General features: G+C 41.2%; 1 protein-coding gene across 2 annotated transcripts in view; it reads left to right on the top strand.

The window, feature by feature from the left end:
• Positions 1-22,105, top strand: part of SYN3 (synapsin III) — a 600,616-nt gene that overhangs the window by 269,114 nt on the left and 309,397 nt on the right. For both annotated transcript variants that reach the window (XM_077469161.1, XM_077469162.1), the window contains exon 6: positions 5,813-5,902. In XM_077469161.1, the coding sequence (XP_077325287.1) occupies positions 5,813-5,902 (90 nt within the window). The remainder of the gene's footprint in view (positions 1-5,812; positions 5,903-22,105) is intronic.

Here is a 22,105-nt window from a genome sequence, read left to right as displayed (position 1 = left end):
TAGAAGTAGCAGTTACATCGCTTTCAGAAATGGATACAGTTGTTGGGTGAAAAGCTTATTTGTGAACTAAGTGGTCAACCTTTCATAAAGTTGTTATACCAGGTCAGCCATGGTTCCAGCTTTTGTTTTTCCTGAAGATAGGCACTTTTATTGGTTGTAATAAGGAGCTCATAGATATGGTGTGTTTGAGTCGGTGTGATGACGTCTAACAGTGTTGGGGGGGGTGATTAGATTTCCAGAGTCTGGTCATGGTCGATGGTAAGTTTGAGTAGTGCTAAGTCAGGGGTTGGCGAAATGGGGAGGCCCTATGATTGTCAGCTTTTGTGGAGAATACATTTGACCAACATTTTTTAATATGCGGACAGTCCCATAGAATGTGTTTTTAGTGTGCCGTCTTGCTCACAACCTCTCCAACATTTGGAGGTATTCACTCCTTTATATTTAGCTAGTTTTGATGGAGTTAGATACCAGTGTTGGGCTATCTTTTGGGTCATTTCCCAGAGTGTTGCACTAGATGTGGCTTTGTATATGGAGTTCAATGTTAGGTGCAATTTTTCACATTTTAACTGGTTGCCGATGTGATTTCTATATTGTCAGCACCTGTTAATTCATGCAGGTGAGTTTAATTACAAATTGCAGGAGCATCACAAACTTAAGCTGGCCATACACCTATAGATTATCTGCAGATTTTCTATGGTTAGATGGAAAAAATGCAACAGATTTCTCCATGTATGCTAAACTGTGTGGATGGAGGAATCTCCCAATGGGCCAAGCTTCAGTATCTTGCTAGTCGCCCCCTCTGGCTCTCAACCTAAACTATGTCAATCAGAATGTTCAGGTATTGAGAGCCAGTGGGGTTGACTAGCAAGATGTGGAAGATTATTCCATCCACACAGTTCAGCATAGATGGAGGAATCTGTTCCACTTTTTCCATCTGACCATAGAAAATCTGCAGATAATCTATAGGTGTATGGCCAGCCTAAGTATGCAATTTTTTCTTAGGCTACTTTCACACCATGAGGCGCCTTGCAGGTGCTATAGTGCTAAAAATAGCGCCAAAGCACCCTGAAATAGACGCTCAATTCACTCCAATGTGAAAGCCTAAGGGGCTTTAACACTAGGGCAGTGCAATTGCAGGACGGTCAAAAAAGTCCTGCAAGCCACATCTCTGCAGCGCTGTAGGAGCGGTGTATTCACCGCTCCTAAAGCACCCCTTTGCATTGAAAACAATAGGGCAGCGCCGCAACGCCACCGGCAAACGTCGCTGCAGCTGTGATTTGGGGGCGGTTTTAACCCTTTTTTGGCTGCTAGCAGTTGTTAAAACCACCCCACTAGCGGCGCTAAAAGGATGGTAAAGCGGCGCTAAAAATAGCGCTGCTTTACCTCTGGCGCCCGTCCCCCCCAGTGTGAAAGCAGCCTTATTATTTTGAGAAGGTGGCGATAATTTTGTTCAGTCCATTTTCAGAGTTTTGCGTATAGTGTGTCAGATTTGGCCTTTTGTTTCTCCACTTTTTTGTGTTATACCAATACAAACAAAAGAAATAAACTTGAGAATGCCTAAACATTTGTGAGTGCAACAATTTTCTGGGCGAAGTGGTGCGTTATCTTTATTTTTGCCCATGACTGTATACGCCCAATACAAACTTATTGCTAAACTAGTTTGGCTATATATTGAAAACTATTGTACTAACAGATTGGTACACTAGAGAGGTTTAAGCACCCCAAATAATAAATTATATGATTGGTTTCTGAATGGTGTAGTCAAAGCCCTGTACACACATTCAGAATATCGTCCAAAAAATTCTGCTTTAGAATCGATTGTACGATAATCTGATCGTTATTACACAGCTTTCGTCCGAAATTTTCCGAAGGGACAAACACAAAAAATGTTCTCATATGATACTAGATTGTATGATTTTTGTTTAAACGGTACAGTTTTCATCCAAAAATACAATGCAAATAAATTACATCACTTCCAAATTTTTATTCTGTCGTATGAGAATTTTGTTACTTCAGTACCCTTTTCGTTTTCGATCTGGAAACTAGCATCCAAAAAAAAAGACGATCGTTCGTCTGATAATCTCATCGTGTGTACTAGGCTAAAGAGTGGTGGTGCAGACCTTTATTGATAATTACGCAGCTCAGTCCCTGGCCAATGGCCATACATCGGACAATCCTGTTCCAGACAGATTTAAAAGCATTATATCCTGGTGCAATTATCTTTTAGTGTAAACATTCTCTAATACAGAAAATACAGCTGGACATCAAGGACTGATATCCTAAAATATTTATGGGAACAACACTTATAATTATCTGCCTAATGGGTTTTAGTGCCAGACACATCTATTTTGTAGATACTGCTCTTTTGGGGGTTCCCAGCCTAATTCATCGTTCTGCGCTAAAACGCACCCAAACTATGTCTGGAGATTCCACCAAAATAGCATGTTGGGAGAGTATAGATATTATCACCAAAAAAACAGAAAGGATTTTAGTTACTAAACAGATGAAAGCATGGTCATTGTATAAGAGGGGTCTGTATGCTGTCATCCATGCTGTCAGTGCAACAAGAAATTTTGCTTACAAGGTATCTAAATTGAAGAACAAAAATGTAATATATTGTGTGTTACCAGACCATAGGTGTGTCGCCTGCATCACTTTTGCCTTATTAGGCTTTTTTCCCTTTTTTATTTTTACATGGTGATCCTGCCAGCAACATGCTTCCTGTTGTTTGGCAAAACAATGTTGTCATGCTAGGACTGGGCTACAGAACACCTCCTCTTTTGCTCTTTTCCATAACATAGGGAAGTGGTGTTCTTTAGTCTGTTGAGAGAAATAAGAAGATACTAAGTGGTGACATTTATCACAGGCAGCGTGCATGGGAGTTTAGCAGCTCATTGAGAACTCTGAATTAATATTTTTTTTATTTTGTGTATTTATCTAAAAGTTAACAAAAAGCTTACTAATAAAAGAAAAACAATTTAATAAAATGTATTCCTATTTAAATCTTATTAACCCATCGATAACCCTAGTCGGTCTTAAAGGGATTGTAAAGGTACGTGCTTTTTCACCTTAACCTCCTGAGTGTGTTTTGGGGTGGATTTTCAGTACCAATCGCACCAATCGCATCACAGGATCCAGGCAAAGTTACGTACCTTGTCCCCAGTTTTTTTATATATTTTTTGGGGATATTTATTGTGTTTTTTTTTTGTTTTTCAAAATTGTTGCTATTTTTTGGTTTATAGCGCAAAAAGAAAAACCGCAGAGGTGATCAAATACCACCAAAAGAAAGCTCTATTTGTGGGAAAAAAGGACATCCATTTTGTTTGGGAGCCACGTTGCACGACCGTGCAATTGTCAGTTAAAGCGGCACAGTGCTGAATCGCAAAAAGTGCTCTGGTCTTTTGCCAACCAAATGGTCGAGGCTGAAGTGGTTAAATAAGATTAAACAAAAAAAAAAAAAATCAGTGGCCTGATATATATGATATATGTGAATGAATTATGACACTTCTCTGTTTAGTAACACTTTAATGGTATGTATATCCAAACTTTTTATGGAAATGGTTAAAACCTCTGTCAGTTTTTTTATTTTTTGCTGTCTGTGTCCTTGTGATTTGCATTCATTTCCTGTCTGAACAACATACCAGGAAATGGTGGGGAATTTCTACAAAGTTGGGGGAATTCCCTTGGACAGATTTTATCATAACAGGTGCTCTCATTGGAAAAACTTCCTTTTATCTTTGTTCTTGCGACAACTGTACATTTTTGGATCCACCATCACTTTTTGCTTTAGTAACAATGGTCTCCAGAACAAATAGAAACGTTGAAATTGCCCAAAGGGGACACATACAGTAATAAAAAAAAACTGACAGAGGCTCTAACTCTTTCACATTCCATCCATCCAGAAAAAAACATGTTAAATGGTTGTAACATAGCCCCCCACTCCCAAAAAAAATAAACCCATTAAAGTCTCCCTTTTTTTTTTAAATAATTTCTTTACGCCCTTTATTTTATTTATTTTTTTAACTTAAACTTTGTTTTCATATTACCTCAAACCAAACAATAAAAAGTGCACTATCCTTGTGCTAGGTATAAGTTAATAAATCACATAAGAAAAACAATAAAAGTGCAATAAACATATAATGAACTCCAACCTAAATTGACATATCTGTGCAAATGAAGTCCATATAAAATGTGCAAACACTGTGCAAAAAAAAATATATTATAATATAAGGTACGAAAAGGTGCTCAGATTTTCGAAACATCAAAAGTCCCTCTTTCTTTGCTGTGAAGGAATGATGATAATGTGCACCACTGAAGAAAGAGTGCTCCCAAAAGGAATCACCACAAGCGATTAAATGAGCTCCTTACCAGCTGCTCTTTTCCCCGCAAGGAGACCATCAGACGCCTTGCTGCATAGGTCATATACACCACAAGCTTGCATGCAAAGATTCCACAATCTCCTAAGCCAAGATAGACTCCATGGAGGAAGTTAACCACTTCAATACAGGGCACTTTGACCCCCTTCCTGCCCAGTCCCATTTTCAACATTCAGCGCTGTCGCATTTTGAATGACAATTGCACAGTCATGGAATGATATACCCAATCAACATTTTTTAGCCTTTTTTTGTTTCCCACATATAGAGCTTTCTTTTGGTGGTATTTTATCACCTCTGGGGTTTTTATTTTTTTGCACTCCAAATAAAAAAAGACTGAAATTTTTTTAATTAAAAAATGTTTTTCTTAGTTTGTGTTATTAAACTTTGTAAATAAGTATGTTTTCTCATTCACTGATGAGCACTGATGAGGCTGCACTGACAGACACTGAGAAGGCAGTACTGATTGGCACTGATGAGGTGGCACCAATGATGAGGCACTTATATGCAGCACTGATGGGCACTGATAAGCAGCACTGATAAGCAGCACTGATGGACACTGATATGTGGCACTGATATGCAGCACTGATCAGCACTCATAGGTGGCACTGGTGGGCACTAATAGGCAGTACTGATTGACACTGATGGGCGTCACTGATTGGCAGCACTGATCACTAGGCACTGACAGGCAGTCACTGATGGGCAGAGAGTGCCATCCTAATGGGCACTGATTGGCACCCCTGGTGGGCTCACCTGGTGGTGTCCAGTGGGCATCCCTGGTTGTTTTCAGTGGGCATCCTCGATGAGTCTTTTAAAGCATGTTAAGGGAGAATTTTGGGGTTAACAAAAAAATAGACATACTCACCTCTATGCTGCAGCATAGGTGCAATGCTGCAGCTGTCCCAGGTTGACATTAAGCCAGAGAACTGTGCAATGACATGACTGCTGATCGCTCAGTTCTCGGCCTGCCTGGAGCAGAGAGCAATGACTGTCAGGTCCTGCTTTCTGCTCTGACCTTCCAGCGATCACTGGGGCACAAGACTGGTGAATGGGCAGTGCACAACTGGCTCTGGCTCTCTGCTGCACACTGAGAGGCGGAACCAACTGTCAATCTGGCAGGTGAGTGTATTCAGACTATATGGTCACAATCTTTCCCAAGCCTAGAGCAGAGCAGCTCTGATAGCAATAACCCGTTATTAGTTGATTCTGTGTGACAAGAGAGCAAATGTAGGTGCTATTTCTCTTTCAATTCATTGCTAGTAATATGCCCTATCCGAATAAGGTCAAGATATATCTGCATGTATAAACGCTTTAACTCTCCATTTTATGTATGTATCAAGGTGACCTTGTGACAGTTCAGTAACTTTTAGAGTACAGTAAATTAGAAGTCTTTTGAATGAGTTGTGGCCATGCTTCTGATTTTGTCCTTGTCTTTCCAGTTTTCACAGCTCATTAAGATCTTCCATAGACTGGGCGCTGACAAGTTCCCCTTAGTGGATCAGTCCTTCTTCCCAAACCACAAGCAGATGGTGAGTGTCACTGGTTTCCCTTATGGCTCCAAAACGAGACACGGGACGTCTCTGGGCAGCGATGACAGTTCGCTGTGCACTTGATGGTTCTGCTTCTCATTAATGGAAAGTGTTTCTAAGAATATGGAGTAAATTTTCTTGGAGAAAGGTTATTCCACAATTTATGTTTCTGATTAACATTTTGCACTGGGTAATTGTGAGAATTTTGGCAATACTTGAATGGTAGCATTTGCAACGGGCTGTCTTAAGAGATCCATCTTAGCGGTGTTCGTGACTGACTTAACACAAGTGCTGATTATATATATATAATCTTTCAAGTTTAATTTATTTTTGTTGAAATTTAGACAAACTGGTAAGCTTCAAAAGGTTGCTAGGTTCTTCTGAAACAAATACTTCACCCACTTATTCTCACCTTCCATGCTCTCAATGCCAGAGCCAAGAGTTCAAACATTTTCTAATCAATGTAATAAATTATGTCAAATCCTATACAGGGCTAATAACTTTCTCCCCTGCCTCATTTGACCATGTTTGAATCTGATAATTATCTGCTTATCCCTTAGAACATCATGCCAAGAGCAGGGGAAATAACATGCTCCCCCATCCTCCCAAAAAAAGCATGTATTTCCCAAGCAAAGAGCACCATGAGAGCCTGGCGAAGAAATCATCAAGTGGTCATAGTTGTTTTTCTTTTCAGGAGAACCTCAACCTTTAAAAAGAGAGTCTTATTGATGGCCAACACCATCCAAAATTGATGTGTCATTCCAGAGAAGACACTGGTAGATTGAATAACAAGACCGCTTCTTATATCTCTCACAGGCTTTATTGGCAGGGGTTCTCTAAGCCCTTGTACACACGGTCAGAGAATCCGTCGGTATGTGTCCTATCGGACTGTGTCGTCGGATAATCCGACTGTGTGTGGTATGCATCGGACTGATTCCGTCGGAATATCCGTCGGACCCAATTTTCCAACATGTTGGAAATATTTCCCGACCAACTGGGCCGATCGGATATACTCCGATCATGTGTAGAGAATTTTGATCGGACCAAGTGCCACGCATGCTCAGATCAAATTCCTACATCAAAGCTAGTGGCTACTAGCCTGAATGTAGTCCCATCGTAACGAAATTACGTCATCACGTTCTGAAAGATCGGATTTTTCACCAACTTTGTCCGACCGTGTGTATGCAACAGTTTCAGACAAGATCCGACGGACAAAATCCGACGGATTTGGTTGTGGAAATCTCCGACCGTGTGTACAGGGGCTTATTGTGTCTCTAGGTTCTTCAATAATGCCCTAATAAAGACTACAATAGGGACAGTCTACTGGAGGAGCAGAACACGTTTCAGCTTTGTAAAGACTGGGCAGTAGGGAGGTTTAAAGGCTGAGACAATAAGAAGGTGTTCAAGATTGGGGCAGTAGGGAAGCGGGAAGGCTGAACCGGTAAGGAGGTGTTCAAGATTCTGGTGTTGATATCTCCATCCTGGTGTCCTTGAGAGATATAAATTCCAACATGTAACATGTAAAATGTGTAATTAAGTTATCTCAGTATTCTTTTCTGAAAAGTCTTTCCAAAATGTATCTTGTAATGTGAATGATGTAAAATGGATCTACAGTGTAAGCTTACGTCTAACTTACCATAGTCCACCTTCATGGCCAATAACTTTACAAAGAATTTTAAGTTATCAATTAGCTACTGTTCTTGAATAAAACAAGGCCATTGCCTACAAGATTTTGTTTGCATCAGTGCTTCTTTCCCTAGATAAGTCAATGGGACTGCAATAGCAGCTCGAAGCAAGTTAATTCAGCTTAATAGGAGGTTTGATTCTGGTCAGAAGGAGGTTCACTGCAGGTCAAAGTCACTGTCAATAAGCTGTGAACAATTTCAGAAGCCTCCCAAACTGATTTCAAATACAGGTGGCATGCACCTGAAAGCAAGCTATATTTGCCCATCTGCACAAGCCCATGGACACAGGCCCTTAGGCAACTGTCCAACTGAATTATACTGAGACTTTGGTCAAATGGACTCTTCTGAGGAGGATAGGGAGAGTGATATTCAGTTGGAGCCATCTACTCAGCATTTCTTCTATTAGAGGTCATATGATATGGAAAAGGGAGCTTAAATGGCAAGGCATACTCATTTGTTGCTAAATGTATACAGTATTTGTATATTGAAAGTTAATATGGTTACTTGTTATTAAGGTTGTTATGTAACCTAATGGAGGTTTCTTTATCACTTACTGTTTAAGTGGATTTTCATCTTCTTCCTATTACCATTTATATTATTATTCATAATGCTGGTGATAGGCTATCTTCACATTAAGATGTACAGTATGCAGACCTAATCAAGATAAGCTTTGTTCATTGTTTTTGATACATTTGAATTCATTTTTTATTTAGATGTCATAACAATGCCTTGAAATTATTAGACCGAAGTGCTTTCTCTTTATTTAGTTTGAACTTCAAACCAAAGGTGTTTTATGTAAGATTTGAGAAATGTATGTGTTTAGGACTTGGACTGTGATCTCTAGACTGTGCAGAGAGAGAACAATGGAAGGCGTGAAGTGACATTTTATAATTGCAGGTATCAGGTATTTTACTGAACCTTGTCCAAGGCTCTCCCTTTATGTGTTGCCAAACAAGAAGCATGCTGTGGGGAGATGTAAACTTGATACTGCCATCCAAACAAAGTCACAAACTGCAAACAACCTAAAAAAATATGGTTAAAAATATTTCACGTGGTAAATTGAGTTTACATGGCCACATGCAAGAAAAAGACCCAGGGATGCTATCTCTGGGTATGACCCCAAGGTTGTTTCTGCATGTATTCAACCACTGGAGAATACAGACACTCTCCCAATTTCAGTGTCACTGATACACCAGTTTGGGTATATCCCCATTCATCATAGCATACAGCAGCCACCGTGAAGAAGAGGGAGTAGAAACGCGTTTGTTGTATCAAGCTTTACGACTTTCAATAAATCAACTACATATTCTCCTGTGTTCCACTTCTAATTGGATACCGGGCACTCCTTTTACCTACCCTCACATATTGAAATGAAATCTGTGTCCCAGCCGCAATTTATTTTTATTTTTTTAACTCAGCAGCTACAAACACTGTAGCTGCTGACTTTTTATAGGGACGCTTACCTGTCCAGGGAGCTTGCTATGTCGGCTCCCCGAGGCCGATCGGATCGGGGGCAGGCGTCACCATTCCAACTAAAGAAAACTGGCAGTGGAGGTTTCAGGCTTTACCGCCGGTTTCCTACTGCGCACGCGCGAATTGTGCAGCGCTTTCTGAATGGCCCAGTCGTCTTCTGGGACACACACAGGTCCCAGAAGGCAGCGGGGGAGAAGAGGATGTGATGCACTTGGCCATGGCGAGGCTGAGATGAAAGTACACAAGGCACTTCATAAAAGGTAAGTAAGAAAAAAATATATATCCAAAATCGATTGGTGGAGGGGTTGCCTTTCCTTTTAAACAAAGTTGTAAAAGAGGGTGGAACTCCACTTTAAGTAAAGGTTGATGTTGAGTTTTGCTAGCGATATGAACAAGGATGGGCAAATATCTCACCATCTGTCTCCTTCAGTGAGACTTCTACCCATCCATGACCACCTTTGCAGTGGAAAACAGTTTCAGTGAACCAAGGTCCTTCCTGCTATGCTGTACCTTGTTTGTGCCTTCATAGTCTTTCCAGAACTCCCATAGGCTTAGCCATAACTCCCACCACCCCGGTGACAATGCTTGGGCCTGTATATTGGACACTCTGGCACTAAACACTGCCTGGTGGGATGAAGTGTGGTTATTAGGATAATTTTAGAAAAAGAAATAGGAGTTTTATATGGTTGCTTCTCTTCTTAGTATGCTATAGCAGCCAATTGTCCTACAGTATTCCATACCAGGCAGATGCCAGCACACAAGGTGCCCATAAAGCATACCATATTGATCTGGGAATAATAGGTTGTGGGAGTGCCCTGTATTAAATCTTCAACCCTAGAGCAAAAAAGGTTTTGCTAAAATTGCTGTCATCTGGTAAAAAAAAGTTAGAAAAAAGTACCTTTCCTAGTGCTTACACCACAGAACGCTGCTCTGATCAATAGAATTGGGTCTCCTCTAAGCGTAGTCCTCTAGGAAACCAATGGCAATAATAAAACATGAAAAAACTGTTCATAATTCAGTCCTTTCCAAATATATTTCTTTAAGTATGCAGGACTTGTGAACATCCCACACCGCTGTGAATCAAATGATAAGCCTTGTGTATTAGAATGCCACGTGCTCCCTCCGGGTTTCCAGAACTCTCAACTCCCATATGGAACAAACAAGCAAGAATAAACCAAATCCTCTGAACTCCAAGCTCTTTAAAGAAGGATCACCTTAGCCTCCGTCCACATGGGTCTCCCTTGCAACACCAGTTCAAGCCTCCAGAAAATATGAGGCTGTGGCACCTTTAAGACCTCTCAAGTATTAATGCAGCCATAATGTAATGTTCTCAATAGAATAAGCATAACTAGAGGGCTCCCATAGTGTAGTCATATTATAAAACCAGCCAATTTCTTAATATAATTGCACTTACACAATAAAACATGAAAAACACCTTAGAAATCATGTATAAGGCTAGATACCGGACTTCCTAGTACCATCACTTCTGTTGCTTGCTATCGCTGCTCACGCCCTATGCGTTACGTCACGATCACATGACTTCATCAGGGTGACCCCTGAGAAAGTAATCACATGATGTCAGAGGGAGGCACTATTTCTAACACTGACACCAGCAGTGGGGCAAAACTCCTCCAACTGATAACAAAGATGAAGCACAGTTCCTCCCACCATTATCAGTGATGGGGCACTATTACAACCAATGAAACCAGTGGTGGGGCACTATTCATCCCACTGATGCACTATGTCTTGCACTGATAGCAGTGATGGGATATAAGTGCACTGTTTGCCGCCCCAAAAAACAAAACAAATTACCACCAGCTGCCACTGATGATGGGGCACTATTCCTCCCACTGATGCCAATGGGGCACTATTCCTTCTCCTATCAACCACAGGTACAGTGCAAGTGAACACCACACCTAAGACATTGTTTACTTCCACTGATGCCGATCCTGGGAAATTTTGTATGCCAATTTGCTACAATCCGGCCCCTAAAGTTTAAGTAAACTCCCTTTTTTTTTGGAAAGTTTGTAGATTCCTGGTCTAGAAAGGGTCAATTTCCCACCAGACTTGGGGGGATCAGTTCTAGTAATCAGAACACTGTTTGGGGGTGAAAGGAAAGGTGGAAAATGGAAAGATGAGTATTTCTTGATGAAGAACAAATAACAGCTCTTTTATTAAACACATCTTCACAACAGGATCACTAAAATTGTGCAACAAAGTTTTACAATTTGATTTACTAAAGGCACATAGACTGTGCACTCTGCGAAGTGCAGTTGCTCCAGAGCTTAGCAAATGAGCAGAAGATCTGCTGACTTCCATCATGCAATCATGTGCAAGCAAAAATTATGTTTTTTATTTTTTCCTTGCATGTGATTGGGTATTCTTTGCAAAGTGATGTTTTACCTCATTTACTAAGCTCTTGAGCAGCTGCACTTTGCGAAGTCTATTTGCCTTTAGTAAATCAGCCAAGAGAGAAAGAGAGAGAGAAAAACATATAGAAATTATTTTAGATGTCTACTTTAGGAATGATATAGAATTCTTTCAGACAAGCAGGAGAAAAAAAAAAGATACAGGAAGGATCCTTCTACAAGTCATAAAGTTGTACTTTTACAGATACCCTACCAAAGGTTGAGCAGCCTGATATTGAGCCTGTGGGCAGTATGACTTGTCTTCATGCAAACTTTGGTGGATGGTTCCACTCTAGTCTACACTCACTGGGGTTTTCTGTTTGATCCTGTACTGCGCTAATAACAGATTCTGGTAGACAAGGTATGGAGGTTAGGGGACCCAAAAGGAAACCAAAAGTGTGCTCAGCAGAAGCACCCCATGTTTAAAGAAAGTGAATCCAAATGGTGTCTTTAGTAAATACCAACCCTTATAAAGATACCATTTTTGTTCCCTGTCTTTCCACATGAAAACCCCTGCTGACCACACTTTTGGTTCCATTTTGAGGCCCTACCCTCCATACTTAGTTCAGGCGATTAGCTGATTTGCATGTTATTAGCACGCATAGTTTCAGAAACGGAGACGTTGTTGTGAGGTTATATTTAGAGATCCAAACAATTCTACCCCAGAAACTATAAAAAATGTTTTGTTTAGGCTGGAGTTTGTCTTTTAACATACAGAATAAACCATGTCTTCTCCTGGGATCTCAGCGTTGAAATACTGTAGACATCCTCCAAGTGACTCATATCCTTCTTCTCTACTGTGAAACACTCAGACTACACAAATGGCTGGTAACAAATTAAAAAAATATTTGGTAACAACGCCTTCTGTTTTGGGTTACATTTTATTGCATAATAAATAACACGCTGGTTTGGTTTGCCTGCAAAGTTTCAGTTGTTCTTGGCTGGCAGCTTCGAAAATATGGATTCCGTTGTGTCGCCTGACCCGAATTACAGGAATTAATTAGGTATAATAGGTATAAATTATGCAGGCTGATTTATAGAGCCAAAAGAAATGGATGTATAGGGAGAGGACATCTGGAGTACAGTGAACGTGACTTATGCATGTAATTACTGGAATTCTGATAAATGTGATAACGTAGATGCCCATTTCAGATAAGTGCTCATGCACACGGACGTTTTAAAAAAACTGGCTGCAAAGCTAGCTCCGATGCCTGGAAAAATCGTTGTTAAAAACGTGATTTTTACCGCGTTTTGCATTGGCGTTTTTGCGCGTTTTTGCGCGTTTTTTAGCGTTAGCGTTAAGTAGCGTTTTTTTAAAAACACATCTCTTGGCTATAGCACTCAGAAAACAAAGAAAATAAGTTGCGCGTTTATGCGCGTTTCTCCGCGATTCGCGTTTTTACAGCTCTAGCTCCACGCCACGGAATGCACTGGTCCTGGGTTTTTTTTACAGCTTAAAAACGCCTATGCCATTTGCAGCTCAAAAACGTCTAGGTGGGCATGAAGCCATAGACTAACATGGACAGCCGTTTTTAAGCTGCAAAAAAAGCTCAAAAAAGTGGCTGTAAAAACGTCCGTGTGCATGAGGCCTAAAAGTTGTTTTCCTTTCTTATTATATTTATTTATTTGACAAAAATATATAAAAGATAAGGTATAGGCCGTGAGTAATAAAACACAGATTTTTATTATTATTATACAGGATTTATATAGTGCCAACAGTTTGCGCAGCTCTTTACAACATGAGGGCAGACAGTACAGTTACAATACAATTCCATACAGGAGGAATCAGAAGGCCTGGCACATTGGAGCTTACAATCTAGAAGGGAGGGTCAAGTGAAACAAAAGGTAATAACTGCGGGAGATGAGCTGATAAACATATGATATTGAGCATGGTATGCAAAAAGGCTCAAAGAAGCAACAGGGTTCATTTACTAAAGGCAAATCCACTTTGCACTACAAGTGCACTTGGAAGTGCAGTCGCTGTAGATCTGAGGGGAAGATCTGAAATGAGGGGAAGCTCTGCTGATTTTCTCATCCAATCATGTACAAGCAAAAATGCTGTTTTTTATTTTCCTTGTATGTCCCCCTCAGATCTACAGCGACTTTACTTCCAAGTGCACTTGTAGTGCAAAGTGGATTTGCCTTTCGTAAATCAACCCCCTATGTATTATTGTTGCTCAATAACATCAGCTAGACGTGCACTAGATAGGTGTCTACATTCTGTTGGTAACTTTCTTGACAAATCCCGTCATATCTTCACCCTATTTATAGCTGCTTACATACACATTATCGGTGCTTCCTCCTCCATTGTTAGGCAAGCTGCGCGTTATCACCTAATAATGGCTTATTCTTCCAGTACTACTTCCTACTCCTCTATCTACAAAGGCACACACTCTCACCTTATATATAACTCACTGATCCAGCAGTCCTTCCTATTCCTCTTCCAGTAAAGGAGCAGCCTGTCACCTTCCACTCAACGGCCATTTTATTAGGTACACCTTGCTAGTACCGGGTTGGACCCCCTTTTGCCTTCCAAACTGCCCTAATGGCATAGATTCAACAAGATGTTGGAAACATTCCTGCAAACTTGTTGGCTGCACATCTATGATGCAAATCTCCCATGGTGGCTGTGGAGACCATTGGTGTACAGTGACCTCATTGTCATGTTCAAGAAACCAGTGGTGAGATTATTTGAGCTTTGTGACATGGTGCATTATCCTGCTGGAAGGAGCCATCAGAAGATGTGTACACTGTAGTCATACAGGGATAGACATGGTCAGCAACAATACTCTGCAGTGTTTAAACAATGCTCAATTGGTACTAAGGGGCCCAAAGTGTGCCAAGAAAATATCCCCCACACCATTACCATTGATACAAGGCAGGATGGATCCATGCTTTCATGTTGTTTACGCCAAATTCTGACCCTACCATCTGAATGTCGCAGCTGAAATCGAGACTCATCACACCAGGCAACATTTTTCCAATCTTCTATTGTCCAATTTTGGTGAGTCTGAATTGTAGCCTCGGTTTCCTGTTCTTAGCTGACAGGAGTGGCACCTGGTATGGTCTTCTGCTGCTGTAGTCCATCTGCTTCAAGTGTCAATGTGTTGTGCATTCAGAGATGGTATTCTGCATGCCTTGGTTGTAGCTAGTAGTTATTTGGTTACTGTTGCTTTTCTATCATCTCAAACAAGTCTGCTCATTCTCCTCTGACATCAACAAGGCATTTCCCTCCACACAACTGCCACTCATTGGATATTTTCTCTTTTTGAGACCATTCTCTGTAAACCCTAGAGATGGTTGTGAGTGAAAATCCCAGTAGATCAGCAGTTTTTGAAATACTCAGACCAGCCCATCTGGCACCAACAACCATGTCACAATAAAAGTCCCTTAAACGAGAAGTATGTTTTGTTTTTTTGCCTATTCATACTTACCTAGGTGGATGCTGCATCTGTCCCCCGCCACCTCTTCACTGAGAACAGAGCCACCGAACACCACCGATGGCTCAGTTCCCTCACCTCCCTGAACAGAGAGCTGCTGCCTATCAGTCAGCTCGCCTGCTCTGCTCCTCCATGCTCATTGGAGCAATAAGCTGTGGAGGGGCGGAGAGTGGCCAGCTCAGGCTCTCAGCAGCTCGCTGAGAGGCCGAAACTGGCATCAGTCCAGGCATCCGGCGGATCCAGACTTCCTAAGTCATGATGACGTGCTGCCTGGACTGATTCCACTGACGTCAGCGGATACAGCAGTACTTTCTCATCCACTCTGTGACAATGCACTTACTAACCCCTTATTATAGGGCTTACTGATCACCACTAATTCCTTTTCCACTATCCAAAAATGAGCTTGCTGTTACCTTAAGTACAGAATACTGATTCAGCACTGCTTCCTCCTCAAGAAACTGACAGGGCCCACATTGTCATCGTATGTACAACTTTTTGATCTAGCATTGCTTTCTTCTCATCCTCTGACATGGCACACAGCGGGGTTGATTTACTAAAGGCAAATCCACTCTACACCACAAGTGCACTTGGAAGTGCAGTCGCTATAAATCTCAGGGGAAGATCTGAAACGAGGGGAAGCTCTGCTGATTTTAGCATCTAATCATGTACAAGCAAAAATTCAGTTTTTTTTTCCTTGCATACCCCCCCCCTCAGATCTACAGCGACTGCACTTGCAGTGCACTTGGAAGTTCACAGTGGATTTGCCTTGAGTAAATAGCCCCCACTGACACCTTATATATCTTACTGATCCAGCACTGCTTCCTCCTCCACTGCCTGCCAGGACACACACAGTGGGTTATTTACTAAAGGCAAATCCACTTTGCACTACAAGTGCACTTGAAAGTTCAGTTAATGTAGATCTGTGGGGGACATGCAAAGAAAACAAAAAACAGCATTTTAGCTTGCACATGATTGGATGATAAAATCATCAGAGCATCCCCTCATTTCAGATCTACAGCGACTGCACTTTCAAGTGCACTTGTAGTGCAGAGTGGATTTACCTTTAGTAAATAACCCCCACACTGTGACTTTTTTTTTTTTTTTTTTTTTTTTTTTTTTTTTTTTTGTTTTAACCACTCAGTGAAATCAATTTAATAACCATGGGACCACCTCAGCTTACAGCTCAGCGTCCCTTCCATGCAGTCACATCATAGTGGCAAGTTTTTTTTTTTTTTTTTTTTTTTTTTTTTTTTTTTTTGAGAGTGTTAATGCCAGGCTAACAACCTTCATAATAACCATATCATCCCTCCGGTATCACACTCCCATCTTATCCCCCTTCTAGTTCTTACCTCGACCCCCCCCCCCCCCCCCTCCTTCCTATCTGTGGACCACCTTATCTTGTTTTCCCTGTGAGAGTTTTAATTTCTATCTAGTTTGTACCTTATTGTATCTTGTCTACACCTATTTTAGGGCTTTCTCAACCCCTCTGAGATGAGCCATTTCTTCCTAAAATCTGCCCAACACTTCCATTTCTCTATGATTGGTGTATTACTCCGCTCTTCCAAGCTGACTCTCAAACACTCCATCTTATAGGTCTTTTCTACCGCATCCACCCATTCCCACATTGACGGGGCCTCCTTCTCTTGCCATTTTTTCGGTATTAGTTTTTTACCTGCATTCAGCAAATGGGGAATCACCGATTCCTTATATTGTCTGAACCCAATTTTTGTCCCATGGAATAACACTACCCAGGGATCAGCTTTCACCTCTTTGTTAGTAATCTCTTTAATGAAGGCTAGGATTTGGTTCCAGTACAGTTCTATTTTTGGACAACTCCACCACAGATGTGTCATCGTGCCCAACTCTTTACATCCCCGCCAACACTCCCTAACACCATCCCGCTGAAATTTACTTTTCCTCTCTGGGGTGTAGTACCATCTCGTCATACATTTGAAACTCATTTCCGCAGTTCCAGCATCTACCGCTGAGCCATGCACTAATTTAAATATTTTCCTTAATATTGTGTTATCTGGTTGTGTTCCTAGTTCCCTCCCCCATTTTTTGATGTACACAGGTACCCCCAGCTCTACTCCCTCCACCAGCGTTCTATACCATCTCGAAACAATTTTCTTTGATGTCTTTAATGAACATAATTGTTCCAAAGGAGTTAAATCTTCCGCTGTTCTAATCTGTGGGGGGAGTTTTTTAATAAAACTTGAAAGCTGTGCGTACCTCCACTCATCAATTATCATCATCTCTTTTTTTTGTGCCAACTCGTGATATGGTGCTATCCCTTCCCCTTTCATTACATCTTTTAATTTTACCTCTTCCTTGACCCAGTTTCCTCCTATCTCCTGACACCCTGGTAAAAAAAAATTATTGTGCTTTAACGCTATAAGTGGTGAATTGTATTTCCCATTAAATTGCCTATATATCTTATCCCAAATCCGCAACGTGTTTCGTGTAATGTTGTTCCCTTCCAAAAATACACTTCTCTCATGTGGTGGGTTCCAAATTTGCTTCTCCAATTTTGTTCTGCATAATTCGTGTTCCAATCTCACCCATCTTTTCTCTGTGTTATCCCTTCTACTCCATTCACTCACTCTGGACACTACAACTGCTTCATAATAAGTCTGCACGTCTGGCATTGCCACTCCACCCCTATTTTTTGGTTGTCGAAGTGTCGCGAAGGCCACCCTGGCTTTTTTATTTTTCCAGATAAATTTCATTAGGATGGTTTTTAATTTCGATAGGTATACATTGGACAAAGGTATTGGGAGCATCTGAAACCTATATAGGATCTTAGGGAATATTATCATCTTTAATGAGTTTATTCTCCCCAACCACGATAGTGGTCTATAACTACACCTTTTACATTCTGCCTGTATCTCATCTAATAACGGAATGTAGTTACAGCGGTACATTTTCCTTTCTGTTTTTGATAGTTTTATCCCTAAATATTTCAGTTCGCTCCTCCACTGGATTTTCCAATTCTGTTGCATACTTTGTGCCTCTCGCTTGCTAATATTAATATTCATTATCTCCGATTTTGACCTATTAATTTTAAAGTTTGACACTTCCCCATATTGGTCTAGTAGATTTAATAATTCTGGCATAGATGTCTTGGGGTTGTTTAAATACAATAATATATCGTCCGCAAAAGCGGAGTATTTGTATTCAACTTTTCCCACTTTCACCCCCTCTATTCCCGGGTCTCCCCTTATTGCCGCTAAAAGTGGTTCCAAAGAGAGCACAAATAGGAGGGGCGAAAGCGGGCAACCTTGCCTTGTACCCCTCTCCATCTCAAAGGACTCTGACTCACACCCATTAACTTTTATACATGTCTTTGGGTGTTCGTACAATACCTTCACCCTCTGTATCATCTTTGATCCTAACCCCATCTTCTCCAGTGTCTTAAACATAAACCCCCAGTCTACTCTGTCGAAGGCTTTCTGTGCGTCCAGCGACAGAAGCAGACTGGGGGTTCCACCCTGTCGCATCTTCTGGAGTAGGAGGAGTGTCTTTATTCCGTTGTCCTTCCCTTCCCGACCCCCTATGAATCCTGTCTGATCTGGGTGAACCAGTGTTGTCATTAAATCCTTCATTCGCTCTGCAAGTACTTTAGCATAGAGTTTTGTATCTGCGTTTAACAGCGAGATCGGCCTGTAGCTGGTGCACTGCGTGGGATCCTTGCCTTCTTTCTGGATTAATGTAATTGTTGCCATTAAATCTTCCCTACTCATTCCATATTCTTCTCCCAAACCATTCATGTACCGGCACATTTGGGGGACAAGGGCTTCTCTGAATGTTTTGTAATAAAATGTTGTAAAACCATCTGGTCCCGGGGATTTTCCTATAGCTGATTTTAATAGTGCTCTCACTATTTCTTCTTCCGAGATTGGCCTTTCGAGCATCTCCCTTTCAGTGGGGGTAATTTTAGTGAGTATAGTTTTTCCCAAGAATTCCCTAATCTTCTTCTCTTTCTCCCCGTTATTTGCACCTACCTTACTATCTGAGAATATCCCCTCAAAGTATGATCTGAAGATTTCTGCTATATCTTTGGTGGTATGGAACATTTTCCCATTTTTATTCTTAATTACCCCAATAAAATTTTTCCCTTTTTTCTTTTTTAACATTCTAGCTAGAAACTTACTTGGTTTATCTCCCCATATATATTGTTCCTTGGCCAATCCTTTAAACACCATCCTAGCTTCTTGGTCTAGAAGGTCCTTCAGCTCCATCCTTGCCGTTAATATCTTTTTAAGTACCAGATCTTTTTGTAACCTACTTTTTTTATGAACCTGTTCCAACTGGTGTATCTCTCTCATTAAATTGTTGATTTTTTCGGCTCTCATTTTTTTCTTTTTAGATCCCATAGATATCAGTATCCCCCTTATATAGGCCTTATGTGCATCCCACAACGTATGGCTTTTGATTTCCTCTGTGTCGTTATGTATAAAATATTGTTCGATCGCACTCGCAATTTTTATTCTGTCCTCCTCCCCAAGCAGCAACTCTTCATTCAACCGCCATGTAGAGGTTTTCCTTCCTATCCTTGAAATATTCAAGCATAGTTTTACCGGAGCATGGTCCGAGAGGGTCATAACTTCTATCCCCGTGTCCGTCACATATTCCAATAGCCCATGGTCTATGAAAATATAGTCGATACGTGAATACGTCCCATGGACTGTAGAATAGAAGGAATAGTCACGTACCAGAGGATTCTTTACTCTCCATATATCTACTAATTGATTTTTGTATAGCTTTTGTAGTAAATTTTTATGTGCAGAGCTTCTCATCTTCTTTACATCCGATGAACTATCTACTTCCGGATTGAGGCCGAAGTTCATATCCCCCATCATAATTACATAACCTGTTTTAAAATTCATAAGTTTATTTAATGTCTTATTTAAAAAACTGATTGGATTGCTATTGGGTGCATATATATTTACCAAAGTACACTCCAGTTCCTCTAGAGTACCCTTTAGAAACAGATATCTTCCCTCTGCATCGCACATTTTTTCACTTAATTGAAATCTTGTACTTTTAGAGAACCCTATCGCTACCCCTCTACTTCTAGCCGATATGGTATCGCTGTAATACCAGACCGGATAGTTGCTAGAGTACAGCCTTATGTTTGATGTGAGGGAGATATGAGTCTCCTGGAGGGATACAACGTCGGCCTCATACCGTTTTAGCTCTGCTAGGATCTTATGGCGTTTTGTTGGGGTATTCATGCCCTTAACATTATAGGACATAAATTTCAAGCCGTCTATTTTGCTGTTACCCATCTATTTGTCCTAGTGCTCCCCAGCCCTGCAAAGGTACTTTGTCTCATGTTTATTTGGGTGGTCCACATTATTTTTCTTTCTCTTTCCTCCCTAACCCCTCTTTCCACTTTACTTTCCTTCCCCCACCTTACACCCTCCCGCCTCCCTCCTCCCCCCCCCCCCCCCTGACTCCCCGCGTCAACCCTCCCCCTCCCCCCTCCTCCCAACCCCAATGGCCTATTATCGGCCCTTGTTAGGTTAATGGTCGTACATACCCCTACCATCTCCTAATCTATTTGTTATGAGGGTTTGGGGCTTTTTCGCCTGCGCCTCTCCCGCCTCTTCCCCTGAGACGGGAGGTATTAAATTCCACATCCTTGTTTTGATTTATATCTTCCCTTCTTTCCTTCTCCTTCACCCCTCTTCCTTTCCCCAAACCCTTTCCCCCCTCCCCCTACATTGAGCCAATTATTTCATCTTGCCAGCCTGGAAGTGCAGGCGGGCATATTCCCAATTTCTCGCAGAACTCTTCCAAATCTTCCGGGAAACTCAGCTTTGCTGATTTACCATCTTTGTTCCCTATTAAGCAAGCAGGAAAACCCCATCTGTATTTAATGTTATGGGCTTGCAGTTCGACTAACAGGGGTTTCAAAAGTTTTTTCCTTAAAAGCGTCTCGGGTGCAATGTCCGGAAATATCTGTATTTCTCTACCTTCATACACAAGTGGGGTTTTTCCCCTTAACTTTTTCCATATTTCCTCTTTTTCATCAAAAAATGTGAACCGCACAATTATATCTCTCGGTCTATCCAAATCTCCAGTTCTTGCTTTACCGATTCTATGAATTCTATCGATCCTTAGGGGGGCTCCCGTCTCATTTCCCCAGCAGGGGGATAGAATGCTATTTAGTATTGATCTTAAATCTTCCCCTTTAGTTTCCGGAATCGAGCGGAGCTTCAAGTTTTGCCTTCTGCTTCTATTCTCCTGGTCTTCCAATTTATAGAGCATATTCCTTTGTGTTAGTTGTAATATTTTTAATTGATCTGACACTTTGTTTAACTCTAAGGCTTGGAGGTCGATGCGATTTTCTGTAGCTTCTACTCTCTCTAGTAGTCCTCCTAAATCTTCTCGAAGTCCCCTAATATCTGTTTTAATTGCATTCTCCAATTTTAAGAGCATCTCCGCCATTTCTCCTTTTGAGGGGGGGAGATCTTCTGTCCTTGATTCTTCCATTTTACTACTCTCCCATTCGCTATGTGTTATTGTGTCCTCCCTGTCCTGGTGTGCTCCTCCGCCCTTATGTTTTCCTGTTCCCTTCTTGTAATCTGAGATGGTTGGTTGCCTTTTATCCGATCCCGATTCTTTGGGGCTTGCTCCTTGTGTCATATATTGTTGAATAGTCGTATCATAGCTCTTATCTTTTAAATTTCGTGAGGCTCCACTTTTCGCCATCTTGTTCGCTGATTTACTCATATTTCACTATATTTCAAACTTATATGAAACCGAGCACCCCAGTAACTCTTTCCTTTTAGTCCTGAATCCTCATTGAAGTCGCTTCCTCCTGCAATTCGCCTTCTATGTGGCTAATTAATCCTATTTATCTCTTTGCTCCCCAATTTTGCTTAGGGGTTACCAACCTACCTCCTACCATATGCCTGTGTTCCACTGGCTGACTGCCCGGGGGTCCCTCACAGTTGACTTCCTCTCTCAGTAGATTAATACTGCACCCCGTTATTATTACTTTAACAGCTTCCCCAAGTTATTACCCCCTCTAAATGGTATAAATATATATCCTGGGGGGATGTTTTGCTTAGACTAAGGGCGACCTCGTGTTGTGCCAACCCTCCCCTAGGCATAGGCCTGTGGAACCTGGGGAGCGCAGAGTCGTCCGAATATGTTATCGAGTGTCTTTAGCAACATGCCATCTTG

Source organism: Lithobates pipiens, unplaced genomic scaffold, assembly GCF_037356315.1.
Source record: "Lithobates pipiens isolate NorthernLeopardFrog02 unplaced genomic scaffold, aLitPip1_a1.2 Scaffold_8, whole genome shotgun sequence".
In the NCBI taxonomy this organism is placed as follows: domain Eukaryota; kingdom Metazoa; phylum Chordata; class Amphibia; order Anura; family Ranidae; genus Lithobates; species Lithobates pipiens.
The sequence above is the reverse complement of the archived record's forward strand: the minus strand, read 5'-3'. Positions and strand labels throughout refer to the sequence as shown.